This window comes from Macrotis lagotis, chromosome 1 (genome assembly GCF_037893015.1).
Source record: "Macrotis lagotis isolate mMagLag1 chromosome 1, bilby.v1.9.chrom.fasta, whole genome shotgun sequence".
Taxonomy (NCBI): domain Eukaryota; kingdom Metazoa; phylum Chordata; class Mammalia; order Peramelemorphia; family Peramelidae; genus Macrotis; species Macrotis lagotis.
Window position 1 is genome coordinate 632963367 of NC_133658.1, and position 22935 is coordinate 632986301.

At 34.9% G+C, this 22935-nt stretch overlaps 1 protein-coding gene across 1 annotated transcript in view; it reads left to right on the forward strand.

Annotated features, from left to right (window-relative positions):
• The window catches only part of ARHGAP15 (Rho GTPase activating protein 15), an 871958-nt gene that overhangs the window by 29210 nt on the left and 819813 nt on the right, over positions 1–22935 (forward strand). The window contains exon 2 of the mRNA XM_074215108.1: positions 7308–7486. Coding sequence (XP_074071209.1) covers positions 7322–7486 — 165 coding nt within the window. The 5' untranslated portion in view covers positions 7308–7321. The remainder of the gene's footprint in view (positions 1–7307; positions 7487–22935) is intronic.

Sequence of the window (22935 nt, forward strand, 5' to 3'; positions counted from 1 at the left end):
AATGGTGGAGCTTTTGCTCTATGTTAGAAGATTGACAATTGGAAATGATTAGATGTGAAAATAATGGGAGAGATGCTGTAATGAGGGTCACCGAACTTAGAAGAACAGAAGAGATATGATATATAGGCTAGCCACCAGAAACAGGTTTGAAGACTTGAGGTGAGCGATGCCAAAATGGAATGGCAGGAGACATAAACATTAGCTGGTAATGAAGAAAAGCAAAGTTCTCTATCATTAAAAAGCAACAAACTTTAGTTCTAACTGGAACAAGATTGTAAGCCCATGCTAAGGCATGTTTTAGTTTCCATATTCATGAGTGTTCACCTATAACAGTCCTTTTGATTGCTTGATTCAAATGTTAGTTGTGAATTATATTGTTTCACCTATAATTCTTTTTCTGTTCACTGGAAAAATCTCTGAGGTCTAGGCAAACGGAGTTGTGTATTTTTTAGCTCACTTGTTTTGGAACTATCTATCTAGAAACTTCCTGGATTCATCATGACCAAACCACATCTACAATTGACTGTCTTCTGTCAGTTTCTTTGGAGAGAGATTCCATATGTCTAGATATTTGAGGGGGTGGTTTTTTTGGATTTTTTAAGTCAATGGGTTTAAGTGACTTGCCCAAGGTCACACAGGTAATTATTAAGTGTCTGAGACCAATTTGAACTCAGTTCCTCCTGTCTCCAGGAAATGTGCTCTATCTACTACTGCACCAACTAACTGGCCCTTAATTTTTCTTGGAGTAAATTCATACTAAATATGTCTCCACTTCAACAAGATGTCTCAGTCACACAGAGTTGAGGTTGGAAGATTTTAAAACAGGTCCTCTTTGAGAACCACTGAGAATCTATTACTTCTCTAGGACTTCAGTTCTCCTGGATGAAGCACCATAACTTCCAGGGTGAGAATGATAACTAGATCAAAGGTTGTACTTTGCTTATATCACTTTTCTTATTGATACTCTAGTGAGTGACTATAGATCTTTTTTAGAATTCAATAGAAATTGGGAGAATTCACCAATCACCTCCTGAAAGAGAGCACCCCCTCCAAAAAACTTCCAGGTATATTATAGCCAAACTCCAAAACTCCCAAGTAAAAGAGAAAATACTCAAAGCTTCAAGAAACAAGCAATTCCACTGTGGCTCTATAGTCAGGATTACACAGAATCTAGCAGCATCTACATTAAGGGCTCATAGGGTTTGACACGTGATAATCTAGAAGGCAAAAGATCTTGTTTTTCAAACGAGTATCAACTACCCAGCAAAACTGAGTATCCACTTTCAGGGGAAAAAATGGATTTTCAATGAAACAGGGGACTTTCAAGCTTTCCTATTGAAACAACCAAAGGTGAACAGAAAGTTTGATTGTGAAGTACAGGACTTGGGGGGGACCATAGAGAGGGTGGACAAGAAGGACTAATTATGAGGAACTTGATGATATTGAACTGCTTGTATTTCCGCATGGAAAGAAGATACTGATAACTCATATAAACTTCCTCATTTATAAGAGCAAATAGATAAAGCATATGTAGACAAGTCACAAGAAGGAGCTGAATATAATGGTATAATTAGTAAAAAGATGGAGTCAATGGGTGATAAAAGTACTAGGAGGAAGAGAAAGGAGAGGAAGAAGGGGCTAAGATATTTGACATAAGAGTCAAGAAAAAGCTTTTACAATGGAGTCAAATGTGGAAGATGAGGGGGAATGAGTGAATCTTCAGTCTCATCAGAAATGGCTCAGAGGAAATAACATACACACTTAATAGGGTATAGAAATCTATTTTACCCTAGAGAAAAATGAGAGGAAAGGAATAGGATAAGGGGGAAAAGAGTAGGGAGGGGAGGAGTAAGCGATAGAAGAGATGGAAGAATGTGGGAGAGGGTACTCAGAACACACTTCTGAACAGGGATAAGATGAAAGGAGAAAGAGAGAATGGAATAGCTGAGAGTGGGGAGGAATAGAATGCAGGGAAATACAGCTAATGATAGCAACTATGGGAAAAATATTGAAGCACATTCTCTGGTGGCTATGATGGGGAAGGCAACTGATTCCAGAGACAGAGCCATTGGAATCTAACACAGACTGAAGTACACCTTTTTTCTCTCAAAAATATTTAAATTCATAAAGTAACATAGAAGTACAAAGCAAAATAATTATTTTATTTAAGTTATTAAAATACTAAAAAGTCCATTCCTAACTACATCCTGATCCTTTTTTGTTGAACAGAAAAAGATTAGTAGCTATTAGTGGCACCATATAGCAATTTTATATGATTTTATACCAATGTAACTGGACACTTAGCTAGTTTAAGAAAACAAGATGATTAATCATACTTCTATTCCCTATGGCAAAGGTCATTTGATCATTGCATGTCAGAGAGAACTGGATCAGTTGATGATTCTGGAACATGAAGCTCTGCTGGAAAGGTTAGGACTGGATCAGGATTGAACTTGTAGGACATAAGGTGAAGACCAGAACTCTAAAGATAAAATCTTCCAATTTTTTCTTATCTCCCCACTTTTCTGTGAAGTCTATGAAGGGGAAAAACACAAGACAATTTTTCTATAACAGAAATGTCCCACTACACATTTCTAGTCTTTTTTTTTTAGTCTTTTTTTTTTTTTGCAAGGCAAATGGGGTTAAGTTGCTTGCCCAAGGCCACGCAGCTAGTTAATTATTAAGTGTCTGAGACCGGATTTGAACCCAGGTACTTCTGACTCCAGGGCTGGTGCTTTATCCACTATGCCACCTAGCTGCCCTTTCTAGTCTTTTTTTTTTTTTGGTTTTTGTAAGGCAGTAAGGTTAAGTGACTTGTCAAAGGTCACACAGCTAAGTAAATATTAAGTGCCTGAAGTTGTATTTGAACTCAGGTCCTTCTGACTCCAGGGCTCGTGTTCTATCCACTGGGCCATCTATCTATCCACCCCTTCTTCTTCTTCTTCTATCAAAATAAATTTCCACTAAACAGGACAGTCACATTTTTCTGACATCACTTGGGAGGTTCCCTCTAGTTTACATGCTATAGTAAGCTATCTGCCTAAAGAAATGTCAGGAAAACTTGGGATATTTCATAGGGACAACCAAAGAGACTGAGTGCTCAGGGCATTTTATACATATAAAGTACAGTGAGAAATATGATAAGCACTAAAATGATGAAGAATAGAAGAAAGAAGAGACAGTTATAGTCCCTAGGGATCTTATAATAAAATTGGAAATATAATATACTTTATACATAAGACTGTGAGAGGAAAATAAAGTACATGCACACAAATACACATACACAAAAGTTAAACAAACTGTGAAAAGCTGAGAGAATACAAATGAAGGAAGTGAACAGAATAGAGAGGATTAGTCAGGGAAGACTCAAGGCTTAGAAAAGATAAATATAGGATATGATCTGGAAAAAATGCTGTTGACACAGTTATGCATAGGAGGAAGGCCTTATTTTGAACAGCCTTTGCACAGAAATGATAAAGATAAAGTAGAAAGATATCTTTTTATCTGAAGTAGAGGGTCTGAGAACAGAAACAAAGCCAGATAACAAAGTAAAGTAAATGAAAACCTATTATGAATGAGACACTACTAAGAACAGTAGCAATGAAAGCAAAGGGAAAAATTCTCAGGAAACTTAGTCTATTGGGGAGACTATATTAATTACTATGTTTAAAGGAGATATATCTAATTTTGTATCTATACAAATACATGCATATATACACACATTTATGTATACACACAGACACACACAGATTAGATAGATAGATAGATAGATAGACAGATAGATAGATAGATAGATAGATAGATATTGATGATAATCTTAGACAAGGTATCAGAAGTAGAAGATGAGAAATTAGTAGAGACTTCTGAGAAACCAGGGAAGAGAATAAAGAATAGCTGGGGATGAAAGGACTCCAATAAGAATCATATTTCTCTAAAGATCAGGGAATGGAATTAGTTCAAAAAAGAAGATAGCTAAGATAAAGTCAACATTCTTATGATAGAATGGGTTTCTTGAAGGTCCAATGAATGGAAAGGAAGGTACTCAATATCATATCCTTTCCTCTGCACAACTGCTCAGGATGACAAGAATGACAGGATTAAAGTTAAAATCACTAAAAATACAATAATAATTATTGAAATTTAATATCTATATGCATGTAAAATATACATGCATACATATATATGCACTCATACCTATGTACATGCATTGTATAATGACCTATAAATATTAATATGCTTATAACAGTTTTGTTTTATATACATTGTTTCAATTAATGAATCTAAATCTAGCCAATCACCCCTCCCCCACTCCCCCCCCAAAAAAATACTTAAGTTTTTCATAACTAAAGTCAAGACCATTTAAAGGTAGGTCAGAGTTGTGACCTGGATCTTCCCTGATCATTTATTATTTCACTCTCAAAGATATGCTATGATGTACTTACATTGCTATTGCAGTAGGTACCTTCAAAAATATCATTGAATTCATTTCTTTTTATTTGAAGTGACTTATTATTGGACTATTTATGAAGAGAAATTGATTCGTAATGAAGAATATAAACAAAAAACCAATATGTAAATAAAAGCTTTCTTTCAGTCATATATACTTTACTGCTGGATAAAGGATATTAAAGAAATGATCATTTATTTATATTACTACTTATGAATTGATTTAAATTGGCCTTTTTGTATGACCTTTTTCTCATATCCATTAGAGAGAAGTCTAGAATATAGGCCCTTAAAACCATGAGAAAAGATCTTCGGCTTGTTGTAGTGATTCTAAATAATAAATTCCCAATATATTCCCATTAGTATATACATACATATGTATATATATATATATATATATATATATATATATATATATAATTATGTATGCATGTGCGTAATAAAATGATTGATGTTTGCCAGTTACCAGATGATGCCTTCATGTTAGCTAGTCATGGGGATCCTTGGTCTGCTTACGTACTGCTTTGGTTTCATTATTCAATTAGTCCACTCTGATACATGACATTTCCAAATCTTTATTTATACCTTGGATTTTTCACTTCCTTTTGGTTTTCCTTATACAATCATACCAGCTAACATTTGTATAATACTTTCATGTTTTCAAAATTATTCACAGATATTACCTAATTTGATAATTACAACAATCCTATGAGGTAGAAACTACTATCAATCTCATTTTTCCGTTGAGAAAATGGATTTAAATGAGATGCCTGAAGTTACCCAGCTAGTTAAGTATCTAGGAAGAATAAATATCTTCCTCACTGAGCCCACCAATCTATTTTGCTTATAAGGGTAGGAATAGGGGCGGCTAGGTGGCACAGTGGATAAAGCACTGGCCTTGGAGTCAGAAGTACCTGGGTTCAAATCCGGTCCCAGACGCTTAATAATTACCTAGCTGTGTGGCCTTGGGCAAGCCACTTATCCCCATTGCCTAGCAAAAAAAACTAAAAAAAATAAGGGTAGGAATAAGGACTTTACCTATGATTTCACTGATACAGGACACTTTCAGATCAGTAAATGGCTGCTACCTATGGAGATTGACACTATTTTTATAGTTTGTAGTCTAAGAAAAATTCCTACAGAACCAAAGAATGAAATTATCAGTCTAGATAACAGCTAGTAGGTGTCAGAAGCTAGAAATTAACTCTAATTTTCTTGACTTCACGGTCAATATGCAACATTCTAAGTCATTTTTCTTTTTTACTTTTTACTTTTATTAATAATCTTCATCTTTATCAACTACTTTTACTTCTCATTTTGCACTAGATACAATTATGTACTGAATATTCTTAAAATATATCCAGACATTGCCTTCCCTCTCTATGTCATGGTTTCCCATAAGATTGTGGTATGATTGGGCTTACCCTGTTCTAAAAACTAAACCATTCACTTGAAATCTAGTGGGGCAGGAGAACAAACAATTGAGTCAAGTAAGCATAATTCATATCTTATGATCTCTTAATTCCTTTTCCAAACATAGGAAAGCAACTAGTGAAGAAAGGTCCTGAAGCAGTGAGTAATAGGAAGTTTTTTGATGGAGTTAAACCACTAGTCCTTTGTACTAACTTGGGAAGGGATGAAAATTCCCAGGAAATGAAAAGAAATCATACGTGACTCCAAATTTTTTATTTCCTTTCCTTTGTTACTGCTCTCTGCAGGATCTATCAGCTATGGAATGGGAATCATTTGAAGAACTCTGGGCAGAGATACAAAAGATTGTAGGTCTGATATGCATGCTAAGGACATTATAATGCCTGAGCTCTTTGCCCAATCTTTATTTATAATTGCTTCATACTTGGGGAAGAGAGTGACAAAGAGAAATCTCTTTCTGTCTCTATTCTATTTTCTTGACCAGTGCTTTATTTATTTTTTTATGCCCTTAAAGCTTGTTTAGACAATATCACTGGAGAAAATACAAACTTTCTTTCTTCCTGAAGCATTTATATTGCTCTCCCCTGAGCATCCAATTTATGTCTTGAATCTTGGTTCTTCCCACCGGGGACATATAATCATGATTCGTTTCTTTTGGCATTTTCTGTATTGTTATTCTTGCACCATTAAATTCTTCCAAAGTGATCTTTTATATCTAGGTTCATAAAAATACATAACTACCTCTCTTTTTAAATTTTATATCAGATGCTAACTGGTCAGGAAATATCAATTTAATCCTTTCCATTGATACATTTTTGTGGTTGGATACAAAAGCATGATGATGAGTCCAAGTTTATGAGTTTGATACTCATGTGAACCAGTGAACTTTACTCTTTTCCAAGATCAAAGTCTTTTGCCTAAAATCTGATGACCATTCTTGTGCTTATATGCTTTAGCTTAGGGCATATGATGGGCTAAGCAAAAGGATGTTAATTTTTCTGTGTTTTTTCTAAAAAACAAAACAAAACAACGATAATACACACAAAATAACAAACAAAAAATGCCAGCACTATCATCAACAATGTACACCTGGAAAGTGATGGAGTTGTTAGTTCAGTCTCCACATAGCAATTTTTCTTCTATGTATTTCCTTGCTGATGTTATGGTTTGGATCTGACACAATCCTCTTTTCTTTGCTTTCTTTGAGTAATATCTGTCTATTTTTGAAATTCTTTAAGTTCTTTTATTTTTTCACATGTTAGAGGCTCCTTAAATTGATAAAAAAGCTTCAAATAATTATCTAGTCTTTAGTACTCAGAAACTGTTTTTTTTACATTTGTTTAATCTTTTTACCCTAATGATTAATAAGCAATGCTATGTTCAGTTAAGAGGAAAGTATATACTTAATAAAATATTTTACAATTTTTCAGGAAAACACTCTAAAATGCAGAGTTCTTCCAATTCTGACACCTCTGAAGAAAAAGTGAAATCTTCCCATCAAAGCACAGGAGCTGTACAAATGAGGATCAAAAATGCCAACAGCCACCATGACAGACTGAGCCAAAGTAAATCCATGATCCTTACTGATATTGGGAAAGTCACTGAACCTGTAAGTAAAATACCCTGAGTTTACTACCATAAAGATTTTCACTGTTAATTTTTTTAAAACTAATTATTCTTGTTCTATGTGATCTTATAATGTGCTTAAGAAAACTACTTCTATAATGAGTATTAATCTTTCCTACTTACAGTTCCCCCCCTCCACCCCCACCCCCACCCCAAGTTGTGAGAGGCAGAGATGGGCTTAATCCAGAGTTATAAAATGGATTTGGTGGTAGACTGAAGAGCACCTTTGACTCATTTTAAGGGCCTCCACTATCATGCTTCAGTGTCATAAAAATAATGAGGCTACGCTAGCATGTGGTGTTTGTACTTCCAAATACAGTATATCACTTTGCAAAGCCAGGGGCTAAAATTAGCTAGGAACAAACTGAAAATTAAAAAAAATCTTCCCGAGTGTCCCTTTCTCAAAATTGCCAAATACTGTGAGATAAAAATTATTGGACATTGGGATATGATGATGATCTAAAGCACCAAGGGATCATGATTGCTTAAGGTTTGGCACATTAGTCATTTTGTTGAGATTCTTTTTATCAGAAAGATTTGAAATACAATAGTTAGAGATGAACTCTATTGCCAATTGTGTCCCTGCCCCTGCACTCATCCTGAGCTACTAAACGAACTGATTGCTATGAGTCTCCTCTGGTTAATTTTCTTCCATAATGGTGGTAACTTGCAGCTGAGGCCATATGATGTTACAAAATTATTGATGCAATGTTAGCCACTCTTTTGGATTCCATATCTAGTTTGCTCTCACAGCAAGATCAAGAGCGAGAAATGGGTTAGCTAGGGACAGGTTCTGAATCCCAGTCAGCCCTTCTGAAACATGTGGGCTATTAATTGGGTGTTCTGTTAATATAGTAGGTGCCCATGAAAAATTCAGATCCCTAACTGAGTTATTAAATGAAATAAACTTGCTGGGTAGCCTGTTACCAATTGTATTTATTCTGCATTTTTCATTCCAAGTTCAATTGCAAAATTAACCCACAGCTATTTCTTCTTGGGAGCTAGAGAAATATATGATTTTAATCATCCTTTCTTCAGTCGACTTAGACAAATTTAACATTGGGAAGGCAATGATTATATTTCTGGAGTGAGAAATATCTCTTTAGATCAAGGTAACTAATGAGAGATTCATTTCCCTTTATTTACTTTCTCATTTGAAAGTATCACAATCAGCTGGAAATGCATTGTGAACCCAACTTAGCTTTTACACCAACTACAATCTTCCTCAACCCTGAACTCCAGACAGTGTTTACAGTAAATTATTGGAAATGCTATAATGTATTATCAGTAAGAACTGTACCTTTGAAAAAGTTTAAAAGTTAAGTATATTTAATGATGCCTAACATATTTTATTGGCTGTGTTTAACAAAAGGCACTAGGCTGCAGTTGTTTTTGACAAGCATGAAAACATCACAGCATGAGACTGCAGAAGGAATTATGTAGAGAAATTACAAGTGATCCATCTCTCAATGAATTATCCACCTCAATAGCCTGCAGAACTCAGCTACCAATTAACACCTACTTTATTACATGTTGGGATGTACTTAATAACTTTCATGTGTTTATGCACTATTACCTTGACTGATGCCTCTTGTACAATTAGGCATAATTGGCATATCAATATGCAAAAGTTAAAAGGATTAACCCTCTTAAAACTAATGAGCATTTCTGTATCCAGCTGCTAAATGAGACAAAATTAGCATTTTTCACTTTTGGGCAGGATTTTATCATGCAGTTTCTCATTGTTGATATTACCTTGTTACATAACTTTAGTTTAGGGGGTTGTATGCTGGACTGTTGGAGAGTAAGAGTTTGGCAAAGTTAAATGAGATGTAATTATCCCAGCTTCCATTTCTGAATTCTTAGTGTGGACATGTATACTTCTGAGTAAGGAATGAAAAAAGTTACTTTGGATTATGTCTACTCAGTGCAAAAATCACATAAAAGGGGTATTTTTCCTAGGATATGTCATTTCACCAAGAAAACTTGGCTCAGATGTGTGATACTGAAAGCTTGCCATGGCACTAATTTTCTTTCTGTCTCAGTTCTTTTCATCTCGTTTTGCCATGCACAATTTTCTGACTAGATATTGACAGAATGAAAAGTATTTTGGCATATTTATTCAAACAAGCCTGTTAACGTTATTTGCTCGATCCAAACCAAGAACTCAAAGTGGGGGGGGGTGGAAGAGGGTGTGGTGGTGGTAGTGATGGTGATGATGATGGTGATGGTGATAGTGGTAGTAGAGGTAAAAGATAAAGCAAGGATGGATCATAGACTTAAAAGTGAAAAAAAACTTTAGAGGTCATCATATCCCAAGATTTTTCTTTATAAACAAGGAAACTGAGATCCAAGAAGGTTAATTTACTTTCCCAATGAGCAGCAGTATTTAGGCAGATCTCATAATGAATACATGTAGGTACTCAATTAAAGCAGGTATTCTTTGCAAAATATACTGAAAATCTTGTCTGAAGATAGTGATAGATTTCACTTTATTCTGACAAAAGTTTGAAATATCTTGATATCTTGAGCATAGTTTTTATTATATGAGCTGCTGTGAGGCAGATGAAGAAATGAATAGAATATACAGACTTAGAATCAAGAAGAACTAAAAATGAATCCCCTCTTTGACACTTACTAGCTACATGACTCTAGACAAGTCACTTAGCTTCTCTTGATCTCCAATTTCCTTATCTATAAAATAGGGATAATAATAAAACCCTATCCTTACAAGAAAGGGTGTTCTGAGGATCAAATGTATTGTGATATGTGAAACATTTTGCAAAACTTAAGGTACTATATAAATATATATTCACTGTATATTTGGTGATAGTGATAATGATAATCACTTCAAAAAAGTGAAAGATACTTAAATATTCAAAAAAACATGATCTAATGAGTAGATTTGGTATAATTTTAGGGATTGAAATCTAATCTTTTCTAACTAGTATGTGACTTGCATTTTTTCAGATTTTATATTTTATTGATTTATTTATATTTATATATACATACACATACACACATATAGGTGTGTGTGTGTGTGTGTGTGTGTGTGTGTGTGTGTGTAATCAATAAGTAAAATACTTTGAGACTTACTTTGGGATTCAGGACACAATTTAGGGAATGGTAAATCATTATCATATCAGTATGTATTCTATGTCCTGATACATAGCTTGAAGTAGGCAAATATGTGAAAATGTGTAGTAGCCACATAAATTTGCACCTAAAATATTTACAGGCATATGTTCATCTATTAAGTTTATTCTATTTTTCTTGCCTTTACTTCCTGGAGGCAATTTAGATGGAGAAAATCAGTTATCAATGCCCATGTTATTATTATATTGCTAATCTTTTAGAAATATATTAAATATGTCTCCTGTTTTCTTTAGATACCAAGCAATCATTTTTCACTTGATCAATAGAGTAAAGCCTTTGCAAAATTAAAATAGCAATCTAAGCAGTACTACCTGGGAAATGGTATGGAACATGAGAACATATCAATGAAAGCGATCTGGTAACCTGTATTGACAGGGAAGAGCTCACTGGTCTAAGTAATCAGTAATCATTTCCACAACACCCAGAATTTATCTGTCTCAAGGTGGACTGATTCTTCTTTTCCATAATGTGACAAGATAGGCAAAATATTCAGCTTGAATAAATGTAGAGGCAAGTGCATTGTGCCCCTTTAAAGGCTAAAAAAGCTAATATGCAATAGAGCAACTAGCTCATTTGAAAGGCTTAATGCAGTTTCTCATGCTTTTTAGTTGATCTTATTTATAATAGGAATGTGCTAGTGTACTAGACAGTTTAGAATAGATATTAATGAAGTGTTTAAATAGAGGGAATCCTGAAACTGCAAACACTGGCTTTAGCAAGCTAGAGTAGTTTCTACATCTAATGCTGGTATCTCCTCCACAAAGCCGAATGAATATTCACTATTTTCTTCTCTTAAACCAGACTGAAGTTTATTGCTTCATTCATAACTAATATTAATAATTCCATGTCTTGTTTATTGGTGTTCTGATTGAGACTTAGGGATCTCATCATTCAAAAAATATTAACATATCAGTTCTCTTTTCTACCACCAAAAAAAGCCTGTGTTGTTTTTTTTTTCTTATTTTTCTTTTTTTTTAAATATGTTATTGGGAAGACAGGAAATACTTTTCTTTTGTTCCTTATTCCTGTGATCATAGAATACTTGCCAAAGTTGTGGCTAGCCAAAAAGGCAGACATAAAATTGCTAAAAATATAAGCCTTCTGTTTAGCAGAGTTTTGGAGAAATATTATGAGACTGCCGAGCTTGTCCGTGTTTACTTCAAATCAAGCTTATAGTCAAGTATGAGGCTTTGTTTGTATAAATTGTCCTGAAGTGGATCCTGATATTTAATTAAAATGACACTAAATCACATTGAATTGATAAGACTTGGCATCTCCAACAAAGGTAATTGCCCGTATTGGTTTTGTACAAAAATAGAGCTGCTTGGAAAATGTGCAGCCAACACAGACTGTCAACTCCATTTATAGATCGATATGTGAAAACCATTGATCAGGCAGGCATGTGTAACAGTAACACTTTGCATTTATTTGTTGTTGTTTTTTTATACCACATTAAGGCTTACAGGATTATAGGCTTCCTAAATATTTTGACTTCCTCATAAATATATTATCTGTTGCATGTTAATTAAATGAGAGTCTGCAGCCATTTCTAAAATTGTTTTTAGTTTGATGATTTCCTTTTATTGCTGTGGATCGTCTGATCTGAAAATGGATTAGTTTCTTTCTGCATAAAGATTATTAAAGCTTATTTTAATGTGCCCTATTTAGTGTAAGATGTTGATGTGTTCCTGCTTTGAAAAATATAGATACTGACAATTATTTCCTCTTAGCAAGTGGCTGATCATCTTTATTAACTGGGCATTCTCAGCATCCAGCATAAAATTATTTCCTGGCACCACAGCACAATATTATTTTGTTGGCGATTCAGAAAAGCCATCTCATTGATTTCTTCTGATAGACTTGTCTCTGTCTTTCCTTGATACATATGCATATGTCTGTCATATCTGACTTTTCAATACAGAGATCTAATCAAACAAATATTCCATACAAAAGAAGTAAATGAGGTGAGGTAAAGTATAAACCTAAACAAAGATGATTTGTATCCTGTATCTCTCATTTGAGGCTACTTCCTATGGGCTCACCACATTTGCTGCAGTCCACAGTTAACTCTTTCTAATCTCATCATTGTAAGGATGGCGTTTTGTTTCTAATCACTATTGGATTGTGGAGGATGGCACACATAAGCCATTATGGTTTGCAAGGAGAAACTACAGTCTGGTGGAATGAGGCTCAAGTTAGATTGAAGCTACAGATAGGACTTTGCAATAATGTTCCCTCTAATGGCATTTTCTTTGGCACTAAGAGGTCAATTTTGTTGTGAATATCTTTTAAGCCTGCCTATCTACATTTGCAAGTGTAGCTTTCAAGATAATACTTGGTTTCTTGCCTTCCTACACAATATTACGAGTATAATAAAGGAGTCAGAATGTCAGGAAACAGCAAAAGACCAGGCAACGATAGGCTCAGGCATTACCAAAGCTAACCGGTCCAGTGTATTCCACACAGACAAAAAGCTTTAATAACTGGACTTTTGACCTTTCCACAATTTGCTGTAAGATGGGGGGGATTAAAAAAACCTTCAGTGCTTTTTATTTCCCTTTGCTGTTGCAATCCCACATCAATCTCATGCTGTGAAAATCTTTACTCTGTTTACTAAGCACAAATTAGGCTTGCCAAAGGTTGAAAAAGTTTATTAGTTCAGTTTAGAAGCCAGCACTTCAAAGAACTAGCCTGAGTCTTCCAAAGGAGTGTGTCAATCTGTGCAAGGCCTGGGACTGTTGAAACTTGGACATAGCTAAATTTGTTTGTGATGTCCCACTGATTGAACATGGCTATGAATGTACATGAGATACATTTTTTAAAGTTAGTCCTCTGATTACTAATTTGAATCCCAAACTCTAACCTTGTTAGCATCTGGACTTATTTCCATAATAACAACCCCTTCAGAACCTACAAAGTAATGAATAATTGACAACAAATGAAATGTTTTGATAGTTGTCGGCACAAAGCATGTTTAATGTTTTGTGTTGCTTCCTAGCTAATTATGTAGATGACACATTTGTCAGACCTTGACTGCCATTAGAAACGTGTTTCCAGAGGGGAGAAAAACAGGCTATTCATAGAGTAATTAACTAGAATGCTCAATGACCTGTGAGAGATTCAAATAGCTGCCAGTTCAGACATTGTTTTGTTACAGAAGCAGAGGGGTAATTAAAATTCCAAATTACAGTGCTATGATGAAGCATTTGTTTGTTGACAGTATACTCTTACTCTAGTTTGTTAATTCTTTTTTAAATTGCTTCTAATCCATTTTATAGCTTTAGGAGTTCCGTCTTTGAATTTACTGACAACTAATATTATGGTAAATTGTTCTTCAATGGAGTACTGCATGCTTGGCAGTTCCATGGGAGCACAAGGTGGGTGGGATGGAAAAGCTATTCTTTCCCTAAACTGGCGTACCTTATGCTCTCATCGCAACACACGGACCACTAACAGGGAACATCTTGTTAAATATTATGTTCCTAATTGTGCATTAGGAAAGATGAGAAGGTAGGGAGTAAATGATTTTTTTTAAAGAAGAGGATATTCTAAAGAATAATATCCAAGAGAAAAACATCCACAAATCCAGAAAATTATCTTGAGGGATATGTTGGGATAGTAGCATTGACTTGACTGCAGAAGACGCAACAGTCTGCAGGAAAAGCCTGACCGGATCATACAAAGCTCAGCACACTTCATATTAGTAGCTTCCATCTAATGCCAGTCCCAATATGAAGAACCACAGTCATAATAAGCTAAAATGTCTTTTCAGTAAACTGGTGGAGATAAACGATGTAGAGATTATTTCCAAATCCAGAATTCTCAGGTTGTCCAAGCTATAAGTGATATTCAAGCTTATTATAAAGAAAAAAATATATGCTTTGCTGAAAGTAGGAATTGAGTTTTATTAAATAGATCTGACATAAGTAACATGGTGTTTGATTCCGGGGAGCTGACAGCGGCATCGAGTGAGCTCTGATTATCCTGAAGACACTGTCAGCTAGGATTGATTTCCACTTTCTCCGTTTATGTAACGGTTCCTGTAATACAGCTGACCCCGCATCACGTTACCTTGTCATTTCTCTGCATGGATCAAGACAAGATGAGCTGAAAATAGCTAGACACTGACCTTGAACTTGCCAGAAAAGTGAAAAGTGACAGTGGAGGGTTTTTTTTTTTGTTTTTTTTTTGTTTTTTGTTGGGGGTTTTTTTGAGTTCATGTTCAAAGATGAAGGCAAACTCTTATTCTGTTCACTATCATAGCACAAGGGGGCAGAGCAGTACTAGAGATTCCAGGTAAAACAGATTCCACAGGCACATATGATAGCTCTTGAGATCTGAGAATCAGAGCCAGAGGTCTAATTTTTAAATCTTAGTATAGACATAAAGGAGAATTACTGATGAATCAAAATCTTAGGTCCCCTAATGTTCATAATCAGTAATTTGAAAGTATATATGCTAATTAAAATGGTTACCTAATACCCCATATGGCATCAACTACACTTCTCATATCTTCCAAATTATGCTCAGCTCCCCCCACACCCCTCCTTTCTTCTTATACCTTTCAATCTTAAAATAATTTGGAAATCTAATAAAAATCACTTGGAAACATAATGTAGATGAAGTTTGATAGCTAATATTCTAAATGTAACTTTAATTTAAAACATGCTTTTGTGTGAGGGAAGCATGGAAGAATTGTTTTAATGTATTAAATATAAAAAGTTGAAGATTCAGATATTTATCAAATCTTGATGGAGAGAACTGTAGAAAACAATTAGTTTGAATTAGATAGTTCCTCACCATAAGAGACACAGTTTCTTCTTTTCATTGCTCTCCCCTGTCTATCCTTTTTTTTAAAATTTTGCAAGGCAAATGGGGTTAAGTGGCTTGCCCAAGGCCACACAGCTAGGTAATTATTAAGTGTCTGAGACCGGATTTGAACCCCCATACTCCTGACTCCAGGGCCATTGCTTTATCCACTGCACCACCTAGCCATCCCTCTCCCCTGTCTAGCTTAAGAATCTGTAAATAGCAAAAATAGATTGAAGAATTTTGGTTCACAGTTTTCCTATATTTGTGTAAAATAAGCTTTCTTGTAACAATAACCCTTTAACTGCTACATTTTATTTATTTATTTATTAAAAACATCTACATCATGATGTGTTGGGAAAATATTTGGCTAAATATCTATCTCTAAATTCATATTATCCTAGCATTAGAGAAGGGAAGGTATTTTATAGGGTAGTTAGGACATTTTATATAAAAGTGAACTGAGGTCCGAGAAGACAGTTCACCTACCCAGTAAGTGACAGAGGTGAGTTTCATACCTGTGTCATTTTGCATAGGATATCATTTCTGTATTATATTTAGCATTATTTCTATATACATAGTTTCAAAATCAAGCAGAGAATGGAATGTTTGGGAAAAGTTCAAGGGAACATATCTGAATATTGATTGGAGTCTTTATCATCCATTTATCTGTGTCTATTCCCCAAAATGTCTAGAAAATTGCTCATGTACATGCTTCACCTCTATAGCTGTAATTTGGGATATGATGAAGTATCAAAGAGACCTAAAGGATAAGTTGGAGTATTTTGATAAGATTATGGTAGATCACTAGCATTTCAAGGATGAATAAGAAAGTGAACACATGGATGGTGTCTATTTGCAACTACTGTCTTCATGTGATAAAAATTCTATTGGCATCAGCCAGACTAGAAAGAGCAAAGAAACTTTCTTTCTTCCTAACTCAAGGATGTCATCTAAAATCCTTAAGTCTTTCTGCTTGACTAGAATACCCAGACTTTGGGCTAAAATCATATACTTCTAGAATTACAATTCCTGATCACATAGACTGCATCACTATAAATTGAGATTACTAAATGCAAAAGTTAAATACGAAATCCATTCTCATTGTCTTATAAGCACAATTTGTACTTGATTCAGATTTAGTGGGCTGGGAGTGGGTGGAATCCATCTCTCTTGGGAGATGGTGAAGGGTTGAAATGGCTTTCTAAATGGGCTATTAGCCCCTACTCCTGAGGTACAGGCTGGCTCAAAGGTGTTAGTTGCTGAAACCCTTCCCTAGAGTTTTTCTTCCCTTCAGTGTTCGCATACTTTTAATAAGGGACTCTAGTCCCTGATGTTTTGAGATTCGGTTTATTGTTACCATCTGTTTAATTACCCTCTCAGGTTTGTGTTGGAAGCATGAAAGTATTTTATCCAGTCTCTGAATCCCTGTGTTCCTAAAGAGATGTGGGTAAAGTACATGTCAGTTTTCAAAGAGCACATTAAAACTGATAAACAGAACCATCTCCAAACAATAAAATGTAAGGAAATGGCATTATTTTTGACATTAATGTGTATTGCTCGTAATTAGCAAATGTACAGTGATATGCCACTGTCTCAGAAATAACATCATCTTTTTACATATTATCTTATAGGCTTCCTTTCCCTTTTGAGATGATTGATTTTTATGACTCATTCACTTACAATGCATAGATACTATTTTTATTAGGGAATAGTATGAAATTTTAAGTAAGAGCAGAACATAGGGAAGGAATATGTCAAAGAGGTTTAGGGATGAGTTAAAGTCTTAAATAGAGAAATAATGTAACAAAAAGAAGGCAAAGAGCTCCTGGAATGAATTAGCACAAGGGAAACAAGGAGTATATTATTCTTATCCTTGTTTTTAAAATTATTATTATTTTCAAACTACCAAGGAATTTACAAAGTTGGAAACCCATGGAATCATACCACCATTATATTTCTCTTTTCAACTAGTATCTTATTTTCTTTCACATACTTGTACCTACAATCCAGCAGTTAAAAATCACAAATATAATAAATCAGTCTTGACTATCTGTATCACTTTACATAGAAGCTTGAGGATACAATAAAAACACATAACAAATTGTGTTGGGGCTTGGCATGGAATTGGGGAAAGACTATCAACATCAGATATTTTAGAGGACTGGTTCCTTAACCAAATATGGAATGTGAAATATTAACTTTTTTAATGAAGAAGGCTTTAGCTAAATTTGATGAATAATAAGTAAAATAAATGATACTTTTTGAGATGAGCACCTTGTTTAAGTTTTCATGATTACATTAAGACTTTTTTAAAGCACATTTGAAAACATCCTGAAATTATAATCTGATTTTTATAATCGATGTAATGAACAGAAATTTTCATGTTCACTCTGTTGAAGAATCACTGTTAATTTCAAATTGCTACTGCATTAAAAAAATGCCTTTAAGTAGCATCCAGATAATTACAAACTTCCTTCAGTTACCTTTGGGCACCTGACATACTTTGTTTCCCACAGGGTAATAAAAAACAGCAACAACAACAAAAAACCCACAAAAAGAACTTCAACTGTTTTTTAAATCTCCAATGAGAAGGGACATGTGTCTCCTTGCATTGAGTTACATTATATCATATCATGGCACAAATTGACCCAATATAGTGTGACAGGAGAGAGAAGCTACTGTGTTTTATTTGCTGTAATTTAACTGTAATTTACAAAATGCAAGGCAAGAATAAATTATTGAAGTCTACTTTTAGAGCAAATACTTCAGATAACAGGGTTTTTATTCATTTCAGAGGTACTTATCCTGGGCTTCATAAACTTGATGTTAAAAAGAAATAATCATTATATTTCAAAGTATTTGGTTTCCTTCCTAATCCTATATAGTTTAATTTAGTTTAAAATAATATGACTCTAAAAAGGGGGTCTCTAGACTTCACAAGATTGGCAAAGGGATCCAGGCACAAAAATATTAAGGACCCCTACTTTAAATAGATCTATTAGAAGCAAACTCTATATACCTCCATTTCAATCAGACAAAACAAATAATTAATAATGTCTGTTTTGAAATTCATGATAAAGTATCTCTGACTGATATCTAATAATCCATCAGATTTATAGTGGTCCTACATATTGATTACATAGTAACTATGACTTACCTTTTTATGGAGACTTCCTCTTTTACCATGAATTATTGACACTGTTAATGCCAATAACACATCAATAAATATTCAGGAAAGAATGATCATTACTGGATGTGCTCTCCTAAGCCTCCATGTTACTGACATCACTGTCCTAAAATAGAAAGGTGTTGGCATTCTCCCTTTGCAAAAGCATCACATGAAAAAGACTCAGCTTTCAATATGAAGACAGGTATTGCAGGTCCTATTATTATACATCTATCTCCTTCTGTTCTTTCTCATTTTTGGTCCCAGGGGAAAAGCCCAATGAATTAGCTCTTTCTGTACTCTGCTTCTACATGTAGAAGTATTTATGTATTTTTGTGACATGCTTTATATTGAGTGTATACCACAATTGGATATGTAAGTATATATAAGTACTGCCAGGAACTCCTGATCCTGATGAGACTTTTTCCTTTAAATCTACTGCCCCCCCCAAAAAAAAATAAAGGTAGAAATAGTATATTACTGTAGCATTTTATAAAATGTTTTTGTATTCGACTATGAGATCCTTGAGAGCCAGGGCTGTCTTTTTGCCTTGTTTATAACCCCAGCATAGGGCACAGTAGGTGTTAATTGATTGCCTGGCTGATAACTCTGTAAAGATAATAGAAAAAGTTTTCTTTTTCAATTTCTATACTAACAAAGCTCATTGCTGACCTAGGGGAGTTACTATCCTTGCCTTCTTTCACTAAGGCGCCTCCCTGGCTGTGAACTCATCCTCTCAGACTTGTGTTCTTTTTCTCAGTACTCTTTGGGCTCTAGATGGCACCCCTCAGAGCTCTGGGGAAAATTGTATTAGGTTTAGTGCTTCTCCAGAGGAATACAATCCACAATAATGAGAATCCTTACCCAAAAATTGTGAATCTACCTCCCTTCACCACCTGATTAGCCTAATTGATTGATCCTATATTCTCCAAAGTGGCTTCTTTCACTCCCTTCCTCTCTCACTTTTTCCAATCAATATATGGGAAGCTGATCACAAAGATTCCCCTGGAATTAATCAACTCCAGCTTCTGTAACATCTATGGATATTTTAAAAAACCCATCTAAGTGGAATCTAGGACCCCTGGATGTGGTGAATTTCAGTTAAGTGATGTGTTAGACAAAATGAGACTCCTTCTGTTAAATGTTCAATGGCTTCTGAGTAGCTCATTTTATTCCTTTATAGAATATATATACTAAGTTTGTATTCTTATGTATAGTATGTATATAATACATATTAAGAGACACATGAACTATAGTCATTAAGCTTAGGGAAAGAAAGCAAAAGTGGTCAAAAACCTAAGGCCTAAGTTTGAACTCGCCTAGGCAGGACCTGGAGTGTATTCGTTGCTATTGCATTGCAACCAAGGGTAAGAGGGACTCTTCCTTCACTGTAGCCCTTCTCCCCACTCATAGGAGGCCTCAAAAAGTATGTACCTAACACATTTTAGTTCGGGAGGAAATTGTCTCTTTCCTTAAAGTTTTCTGAGTGAATGGTTTATAGCTTTGTGGCCAATCCTTCTGATGCTTCTCTCTCTCTCCCCCTGCTATTATCACAGAACCTATTGTGTCATACCAAAGTACCATGTAATCACTAAGCCCAATAAAAATGACCCAGGGTCCTGCCAAATTTTTTGGGGGGGGAGAGGTTGAGCTGATCCCACCTTACCAAATAAGAAATTGAGACTCAGTGTTGAAGTGAGTTGACTAATAAAACATTTGAGTTCATGGAGGAACTTGAATATGGCTCCCATCTCAAGTACTGATGCCTTTTTTTCTACATCACAATGCTTCCAATCTCAAATCCTATAGGTTCTCAATAATTTCTCATGATAGTTGTCATTTATAGAGAAGTACCTTTTAAAATTTGGTAGATGTCCTTTGCACACACACACACCAAAGCCCTTCTAAATACATAATGATTTGTGAAGCAGAGAACACAAATAAAGTATGGAAGACATGTCTATTCAGAATGAATACTTGAAGCATGATATATTCTCATTTCAACAGTTAGGCTGAAAAATAAAGTACTTTCCAAACACTGGAATGAGCTAGTCAATTAACTATTTTAAAATGTAAAAATTCAATGTAATTTTAAAAGAAAAATCTATTATAACTCACAATATAGAACTTAAATGTTATAACAGTCAATACTAGATGACTTTGCTAGTGTTTTATCTTATCTTGTCCTCAATACACTTGATCTCACACCAGAGGGAGCTCTGGGAAATTCCCTGTCTTGCTGTACTGAGAACTATGCCCTTTTCTCCACTTCTCTCTAGATAGACCATGGCTATGGTCAGTGTGAATTTATCTAGTCAGAATAGTTTAAAGACCCCATCTCATAGGACATTCTCTGGATAACCAATGAAGATGTTATATTTTACTAAATCCCAGTCATGGAACCATGTCAGTGGCACTGCCAAATAAATAGACAGACATGCTTAACTAATTATAATTTCATTCATTGGTTCACTAGTAAATAATTTATATTTATTTATTTACTTATTCATTTAGAGATGAATTTAAATAATTACAATGCAGGCTATGAAGCTGCAACTTTTCTCAAGAACCGTTTCATTTTTTACTTACTAACCCTAGAGTCTGGGTAACATAGGAGATAGATGATGTTGAAGGCAGGAAGACCTAGATTTCCTGTCACATACTGATTGTGTAACCCTGGGCAAGTCACTTAAATTTAGTGCCAGCATCTCCCCAATACACTAGCACAAGAGTTGCTAACTTAAATTGTAGAGGGGGTTTCTTCAGCAATATATTCCCTATACCAGTAAAAAAAAACATCATTTGTCCAGTCTGTAGCAGTTTATACATGGTAAATACTCAAAAGTATATTGATTGATTAAAACATAGTTTACAAATGACTAGCTACTCACAGCTTTATTCATGGTGAGTTGTTGGTTGGATGGTAGAAGTGAACATCCCTGATCCCAATTCTGTCCACTTTTTTAATTCTGTTCCTTTTTTTGCTCACAGTTCTATTTTTAGGAAGCCACATCCAGTTATCTCTGGCTGCCTTTAAGTACACAGATCATCGGCTGGACTGAATAGGCTTTGATCTACCTTCCTGGCTTGCTCATTGCCTCTGAATCTGTGGGATGTAGTCAAGGGCAGGTCGAACACAAAGGAATATTCTCTGTGGTCTGATTGCTCTCTTGCCTTCTGTCTCCCTCTGTGCCCTTGTGGCAGAGATCTGTGTCATTTACACATAAAATTCTTCTGATCTACCATTGCATCCTCCTTCTCTGCTCCCACAATCATCTACAAAGGGGAAGGAGAAAGCTAGGATACTATTTGGATGTATGACTTTCTCTTGAAAACCCTAATGTTCTTGTTTAAGAGGTCATGAAACTATGAGAGAAGACTTCCTAGGAACTTCAAGTCTCAGTTCTTAGTTTGCATGTTAGATACTACTCTATCTTGCAAAGCTGTCCCAAATGTCATCAGTTGAATATGTACAATCTCACTGGATTGGTAACATTGGATCCTGATTCAAAAAATTTAATTCTAAAAACTAACTATATGACTTGTAGCAAGTCATTGTGGTTTTTTTTAGAATATTTTCTCCCTGGTAAAAATTAAGGCCATAAGACCTGGTCAGCTTTTCCCATAGGTTTGTGATTAGGCTTAGGTGAAATAATGTATATCACATAGTATCTGCCAAATATTACGATCTCTTTTCCTCATGCAGTTGAGGCAAGACAATAGAATGAAATTGAAGAGCATGTACTGCTTTTAAGGATACTTGATGATAAGTCACATTTATCCCCCTATGTTCCAACTTTAAAAGACTTGAAACTTAGGCAGAAAGTCAGAAAATCTTTGTATAATGAAACTCGGAAATCATTACTGACATCTACCTATTCTATGGCACTTTTCAAGGTGTGCACTGTTAAGTCTAAATTGTCCCAATCTGGACTAGTTACAGTCAGTTAAAAAGACAAAAGAATTGACTGGCTTAGGACAAAGTGCCTTTCATTTCCTCCAGATTGTTTCTTCAAATACTCTGCAGTCTATATTGAAAAACAATTATTTTGGGGTCCTGATGTTTTTGGATATCTCTTCTTCATTGAGAGTTGGAGAGAACTCTGAAAACGAATAAAGACAAAAGAAAACTTTGAAAAGGGTACACTCTTGAAACTGACTTCTGATCTCAGTTATATTTATAATTGTTTGATCTTGGGCTAATCATTTAAATTCTTTTGCCTTCAGTTTCCTCATATGTATAATGAGTAGGTTAGGCTTTATAAACTCCACTATATATTCTAGTCCCATTTCTATGA